General features: G+C 29.6%; 2 protein-coding genes and 1 long non-coding RNA gene across 5 annotated transcripts; 2 read left to right on the top strand and 1 right to left on the bottom strand.

Moving 5' to 3' along the window:
- The first annotated feature begins 1533 nt into the window (after window positions 1-1533).
- On the top strand, window positions 1534-3739 carry LOC114415682 (two-component response regulator ARR17-like). The gene is made up of 5 exons (XM_028380491.1): window positions 1534-2332; window positions 2546-2622; window positions 3015-3092; window positions 3184-3254; window positions 3359-3739. Exons 1-5 carry the CDS (start codon window positions 2206-2208, stop codon window positions 3444-3446), a joined length of 441 nt encoding a protein of 146 aa, XP_028236292.1. The 5' UTR covers window positions 1534-2205; the 3' UTR covers window positions 3447-3739.
- A 116-nt stretch (window positions 3740-3855) lies between these two features.
- LOC114415683 lies at window positions 3856-4869 on the bottom strand. Its single transcript, XR_003667391.1, has 3 exons — window positions 4673-4869; window positions 4503-4586; window positions 3856-4400 (listed from the first exon to the last, which is right to left on the bottom strand). It is a non-coding gene; the product is annotated as an uncharacterized LOC114415683 (long non-coding RNA).
- Window positions 4870-15981: 11112 nt separating this feature from the next.
- On the top strand, window positions 15982-20312 carry LOC114415681 (WRKY transcription factor 55-like). Of its 3 annotated transcripts, none has more exons than XM_028380490.1 (3): window positions 15982-16539; window positions 18453-18584; window positions 19737-20312. In XM_028380490.1, the coding sequence occupies exons 1-3, from the start codon at window positions 16097-16099 to the stop codon at window positions 20149-20151; spliced, it is 990 nt and encodes a 329-aa protein (XP_028236291.1). In that variant the 5' UTR covers window positions 15982-16096; the 3' UTR covers window positions 20152-20312. The 3 variants fall into 3 exon arrangements, with proteins under 3 accessions (XP_028236291.1, XP_028236289.1, XP_028236288.1); XM_028380488.1 differs by having other exon boundaries at window positions 18450-18584; XM_028380487.1 differs by having other exon boundaries at window positions 15983-16539; window positions 18447-18584.
- The last annotated feature ends 217 nt before the right edge of the window (window positions 20313-20529 follow it).

Genomic DNA, 20529 nt, shown 5'->3' with positions numbered 1-20529 from the left:
TAATTGAAAAAATTATGTGATCATATGTATTATTTTTTATATGTATGAGCATGTGTAGAGTTGTAAGAAATTAGCACACATTCTATCATTTAACCAGTGAAAAAAGATTCTTCAAGACCTTGAGGATATGTGAGTGCTTGAAGGCCAAAATTTCCTCAAGTATGCTTAAACTATGACAGATGAAAATTTAATCTTCGTAATAAGTTGACTTAAGGGGTCAACTTAAGCACAATTAAGTTGAAGGTCAAAATTCCCTCAAGTCCGCTTAAGCTATAACAATGAAAAATTTGATCTTTAGGATAAGTTGATTAGGCTGCCAAAATTCGCTCCCTTAAGTTGAAGTCATGATTTCAAAGATCTTCAAATTTCCTAGGTTCCAATGAAGCTCTTCAAATAATCTCTCCAAATTTTCCTTCAAAGTGGTCCCTACAAAACAAAACAAAACAAGCGGACATCAAATGAAAAAAAAAAAACACAAAAATCTAAATTTCTAACTAACAAAAAGCATTTATACCAAATTAGGTACAAATATATCTAAAAAGTATAAGAGATATACAATAATTACACCAAAAATACCGCTGAACGCAAGTATAGTGACAATTAACATTTATACCATTATGGAGATTTTTTTGGAAGTTACATGGCAGAGTGAAAGAAAGGAACATGATCGATTAACACTAGACGAATTTGACTAAGAATGAGAACAAATATTTCGAATTATCCACCAACTTGTTTAATATTAAAGGTATAAGTTTTTTTTTATATGGAGGAATCAAACTCAAGTACTAAATGATTTATACCAATTTATCCAAGTGAGTTAGATTCCTAAATATGTATAAATAAGGTATAATTTCCAATGAACTATTTAAGTCATTTTTATTTTTGTTAGTTTGACCTTAGAGAGTTTTGCATGAAAATATCTATCATATTGTTAATTGTTGTAAAATACTAGGGTTAGACAAATATTTGACAAAATCATCTTATACATTAAGTTTTTTTTTTTTGAAATATTGTATATCAAGTCATTGAATGATGCAATACTTGTTTAAGTTGCATGAATTTAATTTAACCCTTCATCTTATGTAAGATTTAAACTTTATTATAGCAATTATATAAAATAAAAAAATTGGACATTCACATACTATTGTGAAAAAGGATAAGAGATAATTAATAAAAAATGTCCTCTCACCCCGTGATTGGGTGCGCCAAAAATAGATAAAAAAAAAAACAAAAGAAGATAGAAAGCAAAAAATGTGATAAAAAAGTGAGTCTTAAAAGGTCCAGAAATAAAAAATTAAAAAAACTGAGAGAGAGTGAATTGAGATAAAAAATTTAAATTAAAATAAAGTGTAAAAATATGAATTTTTTGTATTCTATCTTATTATTCATTTGGCTCATTTTTTGGGTTCTCTTTTTCTACATAGGAGCAAATCCTAAAGGAGATAATTAATATAGCCATGAGGGTATTTAGTTTTTTGCGTTTAAGCATATACTACTATCTTAGGAGAGGAGACAGGCGGTGTGTGAGCATCTCACAAACGTGCATGAATGCTGAGATCAGAGTGCAGACAGTGATGCTGAAATCTCGTCAAGAGAGACAAAAATTTAAGATAGAAACTATAAATGAAATGAGAGAGAGAAAGAGAGATGAATTGATGATAGATGAGATGAGAGTGTAGGCTTTGGTTTTGAATACGCGAGCAAGGTGGGGACTGAATCAAATCCTAGATACCCGAAAAGGATCACGTTATATCTGTGACTTGATTTTTATCTCTCTGATATAAAGTTTGATTCTTTCTTTCTCTCTCTGGTTTTTCTAAAATTCCTCGCCCACCAACCACCTTCGAATTCATATCCATTTACTCTCCCTGTATATATAGGGATATCGTTACGTTCATACAACTCTTGTGACTTTAAACTTATGTTTTTCTCTCTTCATTTATGCATATACATACGTCTTGTCACCCTATGCGCTTTTGTTTTTCTTTTCGTCCTCTTCTTCTCTTACAATTAATACTATTATTAATTGCAACTGCGTTTATTAGTTTACCTTCTTGAGTAACAACATATTTACTCATCACTAGTGTAGTTGTGGGGAAAAAGGAAAAAAAAAACATACTGAGAGAGAGAGAGAGAGAGGTAAACGAGGACACAGTAGTACCATTTATTCCTCTGCTTATTTATTAGCTATCAGCAACGCTTCGCATGGCTGCAGGTTCTTCTTCAAATTGGGTCATGGAAAGTGGTGATGTTCCTCATGTTTTGGCCGTTGATGACAACCTTATTGATCGCAAACTCGTTGAGAAACTCCTCAGGAATTCTTCTTGCAAAGGTACACCTAGCTAGCAATCACCATCTCTTCTTTTCTCCGTTATGTTTTTTAAAACTGGCTAGAGTTACACGTTTCTCTTGCGGAGAGAATAAAAAGTGTTCAGTAACACCTTTTCTTATGCCTCTTTGAGTTTGACGCTTTCATTTTGTGGTTCTGTTTGGGAAATAGTTTTGAATGGGCCTTTTGGTTGCTAATGCTATTTATTTGCTGCAGTTACAACTGCAGAAAATGGGCCAAGGGCATTGGAATTATTGGGCTTAACAAGTGGTGGACAGAACACCATGAACGGTGTTAGTCTTCTCTTTTCATATTAATCAAAGTTTTATCAACATATGTGACCTTGTTAACACATATAATCTTGACCCTAAGTATGTAATCAGAGGTTCAATCTTGAGAGTGGTGAGTATAGGAGATCATCAAACATTTGTAGGAAAGTGTCAACATCTCATGTAATACCTTAGATAGATTTCAATATTTCGATGTATTAATCTCCGACTCTTAATCAAGATATCCTAAGTTAACAAGGAAAAAACTCTAATGATTTAAAAAGAACAAAGATTAATCGAAGTTGTTTTTATTTTTGGGTATATAGATAAATCAAAGTTCTGCTGTTCTACTACATTTATACATTTTACCTAGCTGGTACGTGCTAACTAGTTGTGGACTTTTTGCTACTTTGTAGAGATCCAAAGTAAATATGGTTATCACAGACTATTGCATGCCAGGGATGACAGGCTACGAGCTACTTAAGAAAATCAAGGTATTTCAGCTTTTTATTCTTTTTTACTCATTAGATGCATCCAATCATGTAATATTAATAGCAACAACAAACTGCATTCTTTTTTAAACAGGAATCGTCGGTAACGAAGGAGGTTCCAGTAGTGATCATGTCATCTGAGAACATACCAACACGAATTAACAAGTAAAATTCCTAACATTAGCTATATATAGTGCTATATTATATACTAGCTTTTAATCACATTTCTAATGTTAAATCTGCTCTGTCAATTGTTCTGCCGAAAACAGGTGTCTGGAAGAAGGAGCTCAGATGTTCATTCTAAAGCCCCTCAAACAATCTGATGTAAAAAAACTGACATGTCAGTTAATGAATTGAGAAAGTGAGATTTGACTTTTAAGAGAGTATAAGCTAAGCAAGAAGGCAAACTCTATGAGATCTGTGGTCTGGTAATGTGAGCAGCATTCCAGAACCCTGCACTTGTCATGGCTGTCTATTGCTAAAATCTATATTATATAGGCCTTACCCTCTAATTTTAGTACTAGTTCAGGTGTAGGAATGCGTTTCATTGTTTTGAAGATGCTTTACTTTCTTTCTTTCACTCTTTCTTGTATTGACCTACATATTCCATTTTATTTTCCTAGAATATAATTCATGTTCTTTTTTTTCAATGTTTAATCTACTTGGTGTTGGAGGAAGTTAGTTTTAGTGTCACAATAACTTAAAATAAAATAAGATAAAATTGTAAAACCCCCAATAATCACCCAATACCTCTTGCTGCAGAAAATGGTGGTTAACACAGACTTTTCCCGTTGCCAAAATGCAGAATCATTGCGTTTACATCCAACATCCATGAATACTTTGTTTACAATGTTCTATAACCAAAAGAAATGGCTGGAATTGGAAATTGGAGAACAATAACACCTTAGAACAATTCTTCCAAAATTCCAATTTTTTTATCCATAATGTAAAGAATGATGTAAAGCTATCTACTAGTATTATTACTATATCATCAGAGGAAATATAAAAGAACCAAAGTGAAAACTGAGAACCATTTATTCATCCTTCTAAATCCCGTTTAGGTTGGTGTCACCAATCAAAGTGCTTGCCATGGTGATGATGGTGGCGATGCCTATGTTCATCCAAGCCCAAGCACTGCACAACAGGGTAACATGTGACAAACATGCACCTCCCAATACCTCGGAACATGCACGATGCTGCACGACAGGGACAGCGACAACATGTCATTAACTTGTTGCGCTTGTTCACTTTACTACACTTCCTCTTCATCTCCTTGCCACGCTTCTGCCTCTCAACTTGTTGATCCATTTTCTATCATAACAAAAGAATCCCGGAAAGTATAATCACTGTTAGAACAAAAAAGATAAGAACTTTGGATAAACATGAATGTAACAAAATAACATGTCTCGTTACCTTAAACTTTTGGTGATAGGTTCGAGACAGGAACAAGCAAAATTGCTCTCAAGATGATGAGGGAAACAGTATCGGATGCAGTGGCTGTTGGAGAAAGAAAAAGATGGTGATTCTATAAAATAAAAAAAGTATGAAAAATTAAGCAAAGAATATTCGTTTCGAGAGGCTACCACTGACTGAAAATTGTGGCCTAGTTGAGATCTGAACTAGAAAGAGCCTTTTACGCGTTTTCGTCTTTTGATTTGCATCCCAATATAAATTCTGTCCTTGTTCTTTTGCTTCTTTTCTTTTCTCACATTTTCTTATTCTATTTATTCCTTGGGCTGTTCATTATGGTAGCTTTAATTATTGATTTCATTTTTTATCTGACAGGTTTCAATCAAACTCATTTATTTATAATCATGAATGTGACTATTCGCATTTCAATATGTTTATTTACTTTCCTTTTTTCGAGAGAGAGGATTTACTTTCCTTTTTACTATCTTATTTTCATAGAACTTTCCATTTTTATTGGCATTTAATTTTTTCTTTAAATAAAATTAAAATTACTAATGTATTTTTTTATTAGTGGGAAAAAATATTAATGTCTACTGGTACTCTTTAATTTTCATTTCATTTTTAAAATTTTCCTTATTTAATTTTAAAAAAAAGTATTTAAGTTTACTATGAAATACTTAAAAAATGTCAAAATAAATAAATCAATACATTATACATTTTTTATTTTAAAAAATTATAATTATAAAAAAAATAATCTGAATGATGAAATACTTAAACAAGAGTAAGTTTGGAAAGTAAAATAAAAAAGGGAGGAATATAAATAGTGTATAGACATATTGGAGTACCAATAGTCCTAGTTGTCATATTCATTTAATTTAGTTGTAACCAAAATTATTAACTGTTATTTCCAATATTTTATTTACTTTCACAACTCATCAAGTAACCAAAATCATGTCAAATTTTGATTGTTCTTTTGTGTCAAATTGATCCATTGTTTCTATACCAAAAGAAAATAAACCATCCATTGTGAACCCAACTTCCAAACCCTACCCAATCCCCAAGCCTTCTAAAAGGTCCTTAGTGAATATCATGTGTGATGTAAGAATATATAGAAAGGGGCCATGGTATGTGATGGTTTGGGTGGCAAATAATGCAGCGTGATGGGTGATAAATCATAATTAGAAGGTTGGCATCCTCTATTGTATGTTCACAGTGAAGAAGAAGAAAAAAATTAGAAGGAGCTGCTGCCATGATTTGGTCCTATAAACAAATAAAAGCTGGTTGAATGAACTTCAGAATGGACAAGAGCAGTGGGAAAACTGGAATTTTATCTTCTTTGTACGAAAATTAACAAACTCTACTATAAAGTGGCCACAAATGTCAAAACAGAGAAATATTCAATTCATTTAGTTAACAAATTCATTTGGGATAATGGTAAACGATAATTAAGTATTTTACACAATTAAAGGAAAGAATATGATCTGGGATTATTATACGTGTTAATTCTTCATACAAAATTAATGTATTAAAATCTTTTAATTTTATTAGTTTAAAAGCTAGTTTATTCCTTGTCGGTAAGTTCCTGTTTTGGTACTCGTTGGTATCAAGGTATGAATTTACGTATACGAATTGGAAATGACAGCAAAAACTGACGTAGAGAGGTCGTGATCTTGCTTCAGTTTCTTAAATAGTGCTTCTATGAAAAATGTAGAAACGATACCAAAATGGAATAACATTGTGATCATGTGCATTGCGACATGCCAATTGTCAAATTAAGGAGTTTGATAATGACTGTCCCCCAATCTAGTTATTGTTTAATGACTCCTAATTTTTTTAAACTGACCATTAAATATTTATGTATTACATGTGTTTGGTGAAATTAACTTATAAACTATTGTGACTTATCAAACACATTAATCCGTTTAAGTTTCTTGAAAATCAAAAACTAAGATGGTATTTTTAGTTGAAATTTTAATTATTTCTTACATTAAATGATATACTAAATGTGATATTTTTATCATAATAAAACTTTTTTAAACTTAAAAAGTTTAGATATTCACTTTTTCATGAGAATAACTTTGTGGAAAACATAGCTAAAAAACTATTTCTAAATAACAATATTTCTTGATAATGTTATTTTAAAAAAAGTAAAACAAACATGAAAAGCAAGTTTTCCAACTTCATATTTTTGGGAAATTAAAAATTTCTCTTATTTCAAACGACCCCAAAGTAAAACAATTGATTTGTTAGGTTTGTGTGTTAGCAAGAAAGTTAATTAAACAAGTTATTATTAGGACTATAACAATATTATTTGTTAATCTAAGGTGTTTTTTTTTATCGAGAATTAAGAATAATTTTTTTTAAGTGTTTATAAATTATGTTAGTTTTATTTTTTGTCCTTATATATTTTAGATAACATTTTTTACTTTTTAAAGTGTTATCTAAAATACTTGAAGGACTAAACACAAAACAAACATAATTTGTAAGAATTAAAAACAAAATTGCAAAGAAAAAAATGTATTTAAACCATTATAAAATTATTACTATTTGAATTTAACTTTGAATAGTTATGGTAGTGGTTATTAAAATCAAAGGGAAAAAAAGAACACAAATTAAAAGTAAAAACCAAATAGTAAAATTCAAGAATGCAAGAGGTTAGGATAGAATTCTTCCTAGTCCTTATTTCAAGAAATCAAATCTATTTGTTTTTACCTGAGAAATCAAATCTCTTTTTCAAGTTAATAACCCTAATTTCAAGGTTTTTTATTTCGAAGAAAATGGTTTATGATAATTTATATGATCACAAAAAAATCAGAAGAAACTAAAAAAAAAAATAGCAGCACCCTCTCAATAAACAGTAGAAAAATAACAACACTTATTCGTATATATGTAAGACAAAAAAAAAAAAAAAACGCTGCTAGTTAAGAAGAACATGGTAGAGAACATGCCTACTATACTAGGATTGGACAGTTAGTCAATCCAATAATAAGAAACACCAAATTATTAGAATTTTTTTTAACCATGATATTAATATGATTTTAGTAGAGGAAATTGTAACTGCTGCTTCGTTATAATTAAATTAATTTGAAAAACAGTAAAATAAACAAGATGACTTAGATGAGCATACAAAGGATAAAAGAAATAGAAAGACAAACAAGTAAAAGGTAGGTCAAAGTAGCTCATATATTGCAAAAAGAACAAAATTGCAACTTGGTCATCATCGATCATATGGTAAACTCTCCATCCACAGAAAGACAAACAAAAAAGGCCCTCTTTCCAATGGCCTAGCAAAACAAAATTGGAGGCCTAAAAGAAACTGCTGTAGCTAATGATTGCTTGATAACAATCACAAAAGTAAGCATCAATTTATAAAATTTCAATTACAAAAGCTGGAGCTGATTGCAATGTTAGATAGTCTACCAATTTCTACTAAACACTCAAAACTCAAAAGCGTCATCCATTCAATGTTGCATGATAAATGTTCTTTTGAATATGGTGACTTTCTAGATTTTTTATTCAATTATTCCTTTTAATTTTTTTATCTACCCAACTATTTTTTTCCTAAATTATTAACATAATTTTATCTTATTACTATTCACAATGTGAATCCGGACTTCTTGATTTCACACTTTTTTTTTTAATTTTTGCATTTAGAATTGGGTATCTCCAAACCCAAATTCTAAATGGTATTTTTTTTTTGTTTTGATTGCTTTTATTTTGTAATTTTTAAAAATTAAATTAGTAATATATTTAATTTTTGTATTTCAATAATATAATTAATTAATATAAATTTTAATATATAATGTAACTAACTAACTAAAGAGAAATGGGACAACCAAAACCTTCTTCATTGTGCAAAACTATTGATCATTCCAAGAGTAAATGTCTAAATAATGGGGGAAGCATAAGGTACCCATTAAATTGTTATTGAAATGTTTGATAACTTATATTGTTTTTGTTTATGTCTACGGATTATCATAAATGCTAATTATTTATTCTGCCAGTATTTATATTTACTCAATAATATTATTTAGATGTTTTTTGTCATGATCTTTCTAAATATTAGTAAATATCAATAATTCTTCTTACAATTAGTTAATTAGTTACATTATATATTAAAAATTATATTATTAAAATTCAGTAATTAAATATATTAATAATTAATTAAAAAATTTACAAAATAAAAATAATCAAAACAAAAAAAATCATTTTAAATTCAGATTTGAGGATCCTGAATTCCAAACAGAGAGATCTACAAAAAGAAAAAAAAAAGGCGTGAATTCGGGACTGGGAGGCTCGAAGTCACACTGAATAATAAATGGGGGTCGTCAAAAAGAAAAAAAAAAAAAAAAACGGAAAAAAACCATTTAGAATTTGGGTTTGGGATCCCAAATTCTAAATGGGGGTATGCAAAAAGTAAAAAAAATAACTAGGTGTGCATTTAGGATTGGGAGGCCCTAATTCATAGAGTGAATAGTAATGGGATTGCTATGTTAATAATTTGGGGAGGAATAGTTGGATAGATAAAAAAACTTAAAAGGGATAATTAGATAAAAAAAAAATCTGACTTTCTACCAAACAAGGCTTAAACCATTCTCACAGGTATAGCGATCGTTGGGTTGAAGACATTCACATATTTGAGCAGTTAGTGATCGATGAAGGCAAAGCACACGCTCCTTAAATAAGCAAATAGACATCTATTTGATTCCTAATTATGTATATGAAAAAGATTATGTTGAAAGATCTATTACCCACTTCAATAATCTTCTCTCTACTTGTGAATTATATATATACTACCCTTACTCACCCTGTTATTTCCACTTATTCACTTAACACGCTTGTTTTGTTACCTTATTTTTCTCACTGACATACTCGAACGAATCATACTATCAATGATGAGGTTTTCCCTCCATTATTTTAGTTGAGGCAATTGCGTAGGTATTGGTTCCAAACCTATTGCTTTCTTTTGTTGATACACGAACAATTTTATATTGAGTACATGTTTGGATTTAAAAAAGAAAATAGAGAGAAAAGTAATTTTACCAAAGGATTAAAACTTTTATTTTTGCTTGCATTTTGTTTTTAACCGTTGAATTTGCATTGAAATTACACGTAGAATATTTCTAACTTCAGTGCAAACATGGATGAACCGATTGCTCTCACTTCTCACATCTCTTATGGATCTACGGATATCTTTTGTATAACGAAAAGAATTGCTCTTGTGTGTCTAAAGTCAATTTCTTTTTTTAAACCTTTCATTTTATGTTACTAGCTTGCCGTGTCCTTATATGGATTGTGCAGTTCTTTTGTTCAATGGCTTCGATCTTGTGCTGCAGAAAGATAGGATCTATTAAGATGCTTGTGCAGAATGCTATTGATATCTTTTTCTGACACTTAGTGCAATGATTTAGTTTATTTTTCGAAAATAATTACTATTTTTTATGGAAAAAAATAAAAATCGGTAATTATTTTCGAATAGCAGCTAGAGCGTTGGCATCAAAAGACAAAATTGGCAAATATACTTGATCAGCAAGTAGCTTCAAGTCACTTAAGAATTACAATCAGAACGTGGTAGATGACCACAGCACATTCGTTAGACCTTTTTAATTTCATACCATACAAGGGCCTCAGTTTTTGTTCAATTCCTTTACAATAAGCATAAATATTTTTTAACCAAAGTTTCGTTTCGAAGAAATGAATGGATATATATATTTCCTGCTTGCTTTACTCTGTCGTTTGTCATAAATATAGTTCAGGACTCAGGCCCAAATTATGTGCAAAAAAGGATGTAGAAAATTATATAAATACAGTGGTCTCATAAACTTTTGCTGAACAAAACTACAAACAAGGGGGATAATAAGTAATAACATAGTCACATGTGGAGTTCATCATTCCTATTAGGCAGTGTGGGCTAGGATGGGAAGCAGCCTACAATGAATCTGTCGTGCTTAATTCCAGTTACTATCATGTCATGACTTTGCAATGAGCATGTACAATTTTATTTTTGTTTATCTAGGGTAATAATAAAAATCACGAGAAAAAATTATTTATTATCATCCAATCATAAATTACTATTTATGATAAATTTATTGACTTTCATAAAATTATCTTAAAAATCATGTTAATAATAATTTATGATTAAATAACTATATAAAATAACTTTACACCATCACTACATCACCATTAAACTCAAATTATTATCCAAAGCATAAAACTATTTTTTCAGTTTTTCTCAATTTAAATAAAAATAATGGTGATTCTATTTTTTCCATTTATTTTAAATAAAAATTCAGTTGTTTCTCAAGTCCTATGGCGGCACCAACCAAACTATTGCGGCACCTTGTTTTGCTGCCCTATTACCAGAGACACAATCCACTTGTGCACATGAGTCCAACTCTATATAATATCAGACTCATGCAGCTGTAATAAAAGAAAGGTTTGATTGAATTTGTAATTTTTTTCTTTCTTTTTCATTCTTCTAAAATTTAAAATAAATGTTTTAATCCTTGTGATTTTTTTTTTTAATTTTGATCTTTTGTAAAATATTTTCTTTAATTTTCATCTTTCTAAAATATGAAATCACTATTTTTATATTAACAGTAATTTTAATGTAAATAAATAATTTTTTTTAATGATCTATAATTTTTTTTAGAGGTATCATTTGTTGTCATAAAACTACTACATCAGTGGATATCATTTGAAATCATTATTTAACTTTTCGTTAAATACATAAATAATTAACAAATGTCAATTATAACCTAGGAAAAAACAATTATTTAAACCTTTTGAAGGGTGAAAACTGTTTTTTTAAATAAAAACAAAAATAAAAACTCACTTGTTTTATAAGGATTCAAAAAATAATATATAATCCTTAAATTATTACTTTTAGTATATATGAAGGTAGCTTAAGGAGCAAGATTGTTCATAGTATGTCTCAGTTGACTTTGACAATAATAAGCTGTAAGGTTGAACACTTGAACGGGCATCAAGCAGTAATGGACGTTTGACCCCTTTCCAATAAACAGACATAAAAAGATTAACTTATTTTAGTTAATCCCACAAACCAACGACATCGGTTGTAGATTTGAACAAAATTCTATAAGTTAATTTAAGAATTTTTTTTTGTTAAAATAATTATTCATTTTCATCAATTTCTTTTAAAAAATCACTAAAAAGAAGATTATTTCTTCAAAATAAATTGAATTAAAATATCATTTAAAAATAAATCTAACATCAAGAAATCCTTAGTCTAGGTAGTATTTAACTCGATTCTCTTAAGAAAATCTCGAATTGAAATCTTGATGAAAAAAATATGATTGAAAAAAAAATCATTAAAGATAATTAATGATTAATTTTTTAATGAGAATTAGTACTGGCACCATTGTGATCTTGGTGAAAAAAAAACCTAAAAAAGTTAAGAATTAAAAATTAAAAAGTGACCAGTTTGGAAGCATATGCTATTAATATAAAGATATTTTTCCATTTACTTGTCAAGGAAGATTAACAAGAAAGTTCTTATTGACAGATGTGCAACTTGGAGAACGTACAAATGAGGTCCAGACCAGAGAGCTGTGTGATCAGCATTCACCACTTTCACATAAGTACAAAGCCTTGAGTCTACTCTTGTAGACTTGTAGTTATCAGCATTAAAAAGAACATCTTATCAACATTATCTTGCTCCTTAATTAAGCTACCCTTCTTACTAAAATATATAAAAACTTACTCTAAACACTCGGTTAATAATTAAATTCAGCTCAAGCTTTTTTTTAAAAGAAAAAACTAATGTTTTTTTTAACCAATCAAGACATTGTTCAAGATTTAACGACTTAACTATAATTGAACCGGTGTTGAAAAAATAATATCAATAATTATATAATACACATTAAATAGTATTAAAGAAATATATATCAGAATTTTATGAAATTATAAAAACTAAAACATATAACTTTGTAGATTCTTAACATTTAAAGTAGCAGTAAAAAGAAACACATTTAAAGTACGCATATATAAAAAGTTCAAATCAAATATATATTATAATACTTAGGCGTAAATTTCAATAATACACAATAATATCCGTTAACAACAACAAATTTATCTCTAAAATTAAAAAGAGATGATAAATACCGTAGCTTTTTTTCAAGAAAAAAAAAATCAAAATAACACTGTACGTATTAAGCATTTTTTTATTGACCAGATGTATACCAGTTTTCTGTCGGTTCTTGATTTGTTTTCATCAATTTTTTCACATTTTGTGTCTGATTTTTTGGTTCTGTAGTTGGTTTATCTATAACCCACTTCAGTGGTTTATTTGAACCAGACAACGGCTAGTTCAAATAGTTTTTTGGTCTAACCGATCCATTTGATCTAATTTTCAAAACAGTGAAATACGAAGATTACCATAATATGCCAAGATAAATGGCTATTGAGATATTTATTTTTCATTGATAATCAATACACAGTACAAACCCTGTACTAATAAAAATTATAGGTCTACATGGAATAACAACTATGACATCATCTTCGTTTAGAAAAAAATATACTAAATTCATCGTATAAAATTCTTAAATTACTTTTTCTTTCTTTTGGATCTTTATAGAGTCGGCCTATCATTTTTAATTAATAATCTATGAATTTAATTAGCACAAAAGTTCATGCAAAATACGATGGTTATTTGTGTATATACTTTTATTATACATAATTATTGATTATTTATATTTGCATTTTTAATGATAAATTTCTTAACTTGGTAGGGGAGATATATATGTTGGTACTTGGTAGGCTATGCATTAACAGAATAAGCTATTAAGTTCATTATGATTTTTAATCGTATTTTAAAATGTTTAAAAAAATCAAGGAAGAAGATAAGATAAATATAATAGAAAACAACATATTTCACAGACATAAATATGATTTTTTAGAAAAAATAAATAAATATGAATTTAATTGAAATAAAAAATTACATTGGCAAATAATTATGGACTTTCATATTATTAAAAATTATTGAGTTTTATGATATATAATTACTTAAAATTTATATATAATTATTATTGACTAATTGATATGATGAAAATCTTTACATGAATAATATATCTGTCAAAATTGAGCACAATAAATATTACTGTATTTATTTTGTCCAAGCTATCAAAATTGCAACGGCCACTGACCAACTAGTTGACTAATATTTATTAATGAAACAAAGTTATTTTATTTTTTAAAAATATATTACACGAAAAATTTATTTTATTTTTTAGAAAGATATTACACACTAAACTTACGCAAGTTTAGACATCTTAATGGAGCTTTTAGTCTTTATATACACTGCATTTATTTTTGGTAACGTAGGAAATAAAAGACAAAACAAACAGAAGGTTTAATTACAAAGCGTGGGTATCGTGCCCAAATAAAGCTAAAGTTTACATACCATATTTGGTTAACTTAAGTGGTTTTCTTAACATAATAGAAAAACTTAATTAACTCAACTTCAATTCACACGTGCTAGGCAAAATACCAGCATAAGATAATCCTAAGTTGGTGTAGAGGATTGGTTAGTTAGACATGCCTATCAAATGCATGGGTCCATCCACTAGTTCAGAGAACATGTCAATGACAAAGAAAACTACCTTAGCCAGCCACTACTGTTCTAACAAATGAGAGCATTTTTTTGGTCCAAACTATAAAATGAAACAAAATATTGCGGGATAATGAGTGAAAACTGTTTCTCCAATGGACCCTACAGAGATGGTTTATATAAACTGGAGCAAACTAAGGTTTTGGTATTGATGGGAGCAAGTTAAGCCTAAAGAAAAGTGATGATCCACGTCTGAAAGACATGATGCACAGCTTTCGTTGTTACCTCTTTTTCTTCTACCCTTCAAAGATTCATTCCTACCAACAATTCCTGTGTAAAAGTATTGTTACAATTATTTTTCTTTGGTTCTTGCACATAGGGATCACACAATAGACATGTAATCTTCAGGTGTGTTAACGTGACAATTGTCATAAAAATAGTTGTTAGAATTATCAGCCTTGCTACAACAACCTAGTACAAAGTGCTTGACCATGTGGTGCGGACTTATCCAAGAATGCATAAAAAATATGTACACCAGGTTACATAAATAAAACAGTAATTCCAGAATAAGGCAACTCACATTAGTCCAATCAATGCTGGTGCTGAAGGAAATTTTATAAAATAGCATGAACAGTTATGAGTCCGTTTGTTTTTCTTTTTTTAATAAAACACTTATTTTTAAATTTAATAAACGTTTAGAAATTATGCATTTTTTTTTGAGAAATGAAAAACTTAAATTTTTTATTAGGAGTTATTTTTTAATGAGAATTTTTAATCTCATCTTTTTTAATCAATCATTATCATTTTCAAAATTGAATTTAAATATTTTATTTAAAAAAGATATTGATAAATAAAATTAGCCTTATTTCAATATGTTAAAAAAACATTTATTTATTACTCTCTCATCCCAAAATAATTGTGGTCATAAGTTATTTTACACATCAAGAAAAAATAATAAATAAATGAAAAAATTAATATGATAAAATTAATCTTACATTATCATTTTCATCTTTAGATTTTATAGTTCATCATTAATTTATAAGAGATATAAGTAAAACAAAATAATTAATGTTATATTGAAAAACTAATACTTAATTTTAAAAAAATAACTTTTCATATTTTTAATGCAGGTGCAGCTTGGCCACTCCGTCAGAGTACAAATAAAACATATGATAAGGTAATATTATTTCTTTATGAATCAGCAATACCCACAAGCCACAATTTTTTTAAGCTTGTAAAAAAAAATCTCACATTTATAAATTTACATTCCCATAATTTGCTCTCAGATATTCTTATGTATATTAAATAGTTAAAATTCACTGAACAAGGTTATTGTTTGTTATTCATGTAAATCCAATATTATTCCTGAGAATTTATTGACCTTACCTTGTTTGGAAATGTTTTGTGAGCACAAATATGAGACAATGAAAGTTATTCCTTTAACATGCATGTGTGAATACGAAAAATATAAAAAAATGAATATGATGTACCGCTCAATTTTTTATGTTGAAAATAATGAAATCTTGTTTTGTCCTATTAATTTGTTCAACCGAACCGAGTATACACTAAGAATTGAGATTAAAGGATCGTTCCAAGAACGTAGGAATTAATAATCGCATAGTGTATACGCCGAGAAGACAATTTCCAAGTTGGGTCTAAAGCATAGAAAATTCATCTAAGGGGTCCAAATCAAAAGCAATCGTTTCAATAGGGCAAAAATGGGGTCTTCGTCTAGACCCAAAGAAAAGATCATCAAGTTTGAAATTCCAAGTAGCTACAATTCTAAACGACCAACGACCAAGTCGTCTTTTCCACACTTCCATTCCAAAACCCCTTTTTTTTCAGTGCCGGGTAAATGGAAACATATATGCATGTTCTCTTTATATTATTGCTTCGATATTTCCTCACACCACAGCACCAACGTAGAAACTTAGCACGAAGCTTTCAGTTTGACCACAAATTAAACATATAAATATAATTATTACCCTTTGTTTATTTTTAACCAACCCCATACCTAGAATTAGAAACAATGATGGAAGAGGTAATAAATTCGATTCGACGCGCTTGTGTATTGGCCCAAAACCTTGAACAAGACCTACCCAACTTGGCGAACCAACCAGCTATGATGTCCTTGTCCATTGATCAGATAACTGAGGCTTTCAGTGGTGCCAAGGAAAAGATGTTACAATTTTCCCGACAGAACCAAACTTCGGACGAATCTCCTCCAACGTTGGTTCATGAAACGACACAGCTGCAACCTCAGATGGATGCTACTCTAATGCAGGAATGGCTAAGGTCTAGTCATGCACTAACAATGGATCAGTTGTTTCAAATGCATCAGTTTCATGCTGCAAGGAGTACCCTTCAGATTGGTGAAATGGGAGGGAGAGATGGGGAAGATAATTTTGAGAGAAACAAGGGACCTGAAGAAATGCAAGGAATCAACGAATCTTCATCACGACCACGAAGAAGGTATATTATACATAGGTTTAATTATTCGTTTAATACCTATAATTACGAAAATATATGTTAGTGAATATGTTGTTATTACTCTTCAATAGTTTTTAATTTCACTTTAGTATGATTCTGATTGTTTGATTGATGATGGTGACTTATGCATACAGTAATGCCTTGCACCACGGATAACTAGGTTATATGCAAAATTGAACTAAAAATAAATTGAGGTATTTGAGAATTGAGAAAGGAGATGAATTCATGATCGTAGGGTGGAAAAGGATTAGGGTTCTTGCTTGAAATGAAAGCCTAGCTAGAGAATGGAAAATAAAATGAATATCACTGAACACATTACAATAATTTTCTAAAGTAATTATATATATATATATATATATATATATGTATGTAATGACTGTCAGTATTCCCACCCTACATAATTTCGACCATGTAGTATTACTACATCCCTTACACTTTCTAACCTAAGCATTCCACGAAATCCATTCATCATTTATAAAACGAAAAGGACAAGTTACTCATCCTACTAGACAATTTAACCCAAGATCTAAATTTTTTTATCACCACCTCGAATAAATTCAATATTAGGAGCATCATTTTGGAATACAACTATTTCTACGTAACCATAGAGATCATAACAAATTAACCAAATAAACCACTATGACATCTTAAGTTTCTTAACCCGCAAGTGTATGTTGTAAAAAGTGGTGTTTAGGCTCCCATGTGCATCCGTACACTTAATTAATTAGTACTCTTCATATTTCTTTTTATCGAATTATATGTATTTTTTTTTATAGGCAAAGATTTTAGCTAGAAATAAAAAAATTACCTTTAATTTAAGCACAAGGTGTATCAAAATAAAGACCCATGAAAAAGATACAAAAAGGAGCATCTATATTAGTTATTGCCTTCGAATTGAATTATATTACTTAATGCATCTATCTTTTTTACTCTCTTTCTCTTTTAGTGTAGATTAGGACAAAGTGTCTGCATCATTTTTCAATTTGCTAGCAGTACCCTTGCGATAAAATATTGATCGATGTGATAGAGATCGAACAAAATATATATTTTCGATCTCTTCCCCTTAGGGTATATTATAATAGATGTGATGGGTAGTTTTATAGAAGAAAGAAATAGAAAAGTGAAAGATAAATGAAAAAAAAATGTTAGTGTGATAAATGATGGGTTTGTGTTTGAAAGCATAAAGGAGAAAAGGAGTGAAAGAGACTATTTTTAAGGGAGATGAAAAGAAATCTGTAATATAAAAAAATGATGTAAAGCACTCATGATTGAATACAAAAGGGAGGAGATGGAATATAAACGAGTTTTCAAGAAACAACACAAAAGGTATTTAATAGGAATGCCTTGGATATTGGAAAACATTTTCCTTAATAAATTGTGCGAATTCATTTTTATTAGAATTTATGCTGTTAAATAACCGTTATCGAATACCAGTATGGAACAATGAAATGCTAAAGAACTTGTGTCCATCCTCATGAATTGTAGATGACTTACACATATACAACCATGCACAGACTATAATTCAAAGAAACAAAAGAAAACAAAAGAAAACAAAAGTTCACTAGTGGAAAGCTTTTAGGTTTTTTTCCAGCTAGCTAGCTTTAGTTTATTGTAGACCGTACTCGATTATTGCAATGTATCCGAATGGGTGCTGGCTAGCTAAAAAGTAAAACGAAACTTTCCAACACCTTTCTTGGTAATTAGGCAACAAGTCACATGGATACTTCTTATATCAACTACACTTTTGGTTAATTAACAATATCATTTTGTATAATTTTGACTACCCTATTGATGAATAGTACAATAAATTAATATCTTTTACAAAGTAGTTTCTTGGAAATTATATTTTGACTTGATGATTATATCTCTTATTATATACATTTAACTAGAAGCAGGGAAGCTAATCAAGAGAAGAGAAAAGTGATGGTTCCTGCCCCACAGTTTGGAAACACAGAGATGCCACCGGAGGATGGCTTCACTTGGAGGAAATATGGCCAGAAAGAAATACTTGGCTCCAAGTTCCCAAGGTATGGTTGGTGATATTATTATTGGTAAATTAATTATACGACTTGATCAATTAATTGGTAAATTAATTACACGACTTGATCAATTCAACTCATTACTGCAACTTATCTCAAGGGCATCTTAGGCTCTTAGCTTCTAAAAAAAACTTATATCGAGGGCATCTACCTGGCAACATTGAAACGCCCAAATAACACGTCCCTTTTGATGTTGTAAACTTATACACTATCTATATATTAACTAGTAGTCTATAAACAAAACTACAATTGAGGTGGTTGCAAAATGATTTTGACATATATGATACTCATGCAAAGCATTGCTATTTCTTTTTATTTAATTATAATTTTGATCTTCTAATTTAATTTTTAAGTTCAATTTAGTTATTTTATTATTAAAATATTCAATTAGATCCAAGTTTTATTATTAAAGCATTGCTATGTCTTTTTATTTTTAAAAGTTTCAACTATCGATTTCTTATTTTTTAATATGGTTCAATTTGATCTCATTATAAATTAAATTCAGTTTTAATTTTCAAAAAATTTGGAGCAAATAAAATAAAAAATATGATTAAATTGAATTAATATAAAAGATCTAATTAAATTTTTTAAAAATAAAAGAATCAAAATAAATTATTTTTAAAAATTTAAAAACTTAATTAAACCTTTTAATAATAAGATAATCAAATAAAACCTAACAAAATTAAAGAACTAAAATAATAATTATACTTTCTTTTTTATGGCACACTTATTTTGATTCTGAGATTTCTTGCTCAAGTCAGAAAAGTCGGCATACCCCAGAAGTATATAACTCCTCCCCACAGTCCCAAGTAATAAATAACAAGTGGTGGTGAGCCATACAATTCATGGCATGCAGTGACCACTCGATTAGCAAATTGATCGAACAAGACAAATGATTCTTTACTATATTTACAACTAGTATCAACCCGGCCCGACAAAGAAAATGCCTTATCATGGCTTGATTAATCATCGAGTCTTTTTGATTGGTGTCTCAAAAATACTAACAAATACTTTTAATAACGCCCTAATGATTGTTTCTATTAAATACATTTCACTTATATCTTAGGTTAACATTCTCTTCAGTATAATTAACTTTATATACATATATATTGTTACTTATGGTTCTTTGTTTCTTCTCAGGAGTTACTACAGGTGCACACACCAAAAGTTATATGAATGCCAAGCCAAGAAGCAAGTGCAAAGACTTGATCAAAACCCTAACATATTCGAAGTAACATATAGAGGAGACCACACTTGCCACATGTCCTCCACAGCATTATCATCAGTTCCACTTCAACAACTACTTGTGGACATAACACAAAATAACAGTAACACCATTTCCTCCCAATTGTCTCCGACAATGAACCTCAGCCTCCACCCTGGTGGCGGCAGTGGCACTGCTGCCAGCAGTGGTGGAGCCTCCGCTTCAAGATTCGGTGGTGATTATCCTGTGGTGGATATGGCTGATGCTATGTTCAACTCTCGTAGCAGCAGTAATAACAGCATGGAATTTCTCTTCTCTCCCGAAGATAAAAGTGATCCAAAAATTGAATAGAACAAGAGATGAAGATTAGTTTGGCTGCTTAAGGGGAAATATTACACTAGGAAGCAGAATATATATAATTTTACTGAGAATTATATAATTGGTTAATCCAATTAGAATCAACGAATAATGAATTAGTCGCATAACTTCAGTACGTGATGCTTTATTACGAGCAAATGAATTTTAATGTCTAACCTTTTTTTTTTAATTAAGGGGTTTTTAAAATTATTTTTGGACTCTAAAATTCCTTTTAATCTTACTTTCATCTTATTTTTCTTCTAATATCTTTGGCGAGGGAGTGGCGAGCAGAAAAGGGGCTCAAAACCCCAGTCCTGATGTTAACTAATTTTTTTTTGGAATTTTTTTGAATGAGATTGCTAATGATGGGAA

This window comes from Glycine soja, chromosome 6 (assembly GCF_004193775.1).
Source record: "Glycine soja cultivar W05 chromosome 6, ASM419377v2, whole genome shotgun sequence".
NCBI lineage: Eukaryota > Viridiplantae > Streptophyta > Magnoliopsida > Fabales > Fabaceae > Glycine > Glycine soja.
The sequence above is the reverse complement of the archived record's forward strand: the minus strand, read 5'-3'. Positions and strand labels throughout refer to the sequence as shown.

Coding starts and splice junctions, on each gene's coding strand:
- LOC114415682 (XM_028380491.1), top strand. CDS start 2,206: ATGGCTGCAGGTTCTTCTTCAAATTGGGTCATGGAAAGTGGTGATGTT. Junction 2,333..2,545: donor CAGGAATTCTTCTTGCAAAG/GTACACCTAGCT, acceptor TATTTGCTGCAG/TTACAACTGCAGAAAATGGG. Junction 3,255..3,358: donor ATACCAACACGAATTAACAA/GTAAAATTCCTA, acceptor TGCCGAAAACAG/GTGTCTGGAAGAAGGAGCTC.
- LOC114415681 (XM_028380487.1), top strand. CDS start 16,097: ATGATGGAAGAGGTAATAAATTCGATTCGACGCGCTTGTGTATTGGCC. Junction 16,540..18,446: donor TCATCACGACCACGAAGAAG/GTATATTATACA, acceptor ACATTTAACTAG/AAGCAGGGAAGCTAATCAAG. Junction 18,585..19,736: donor CTTGGCTCCAAGTTCCCAAG/GTATGGTTGGTG, acceptor GTTTCTTCTCAG/GAGTTACTACAGGTGCACAC.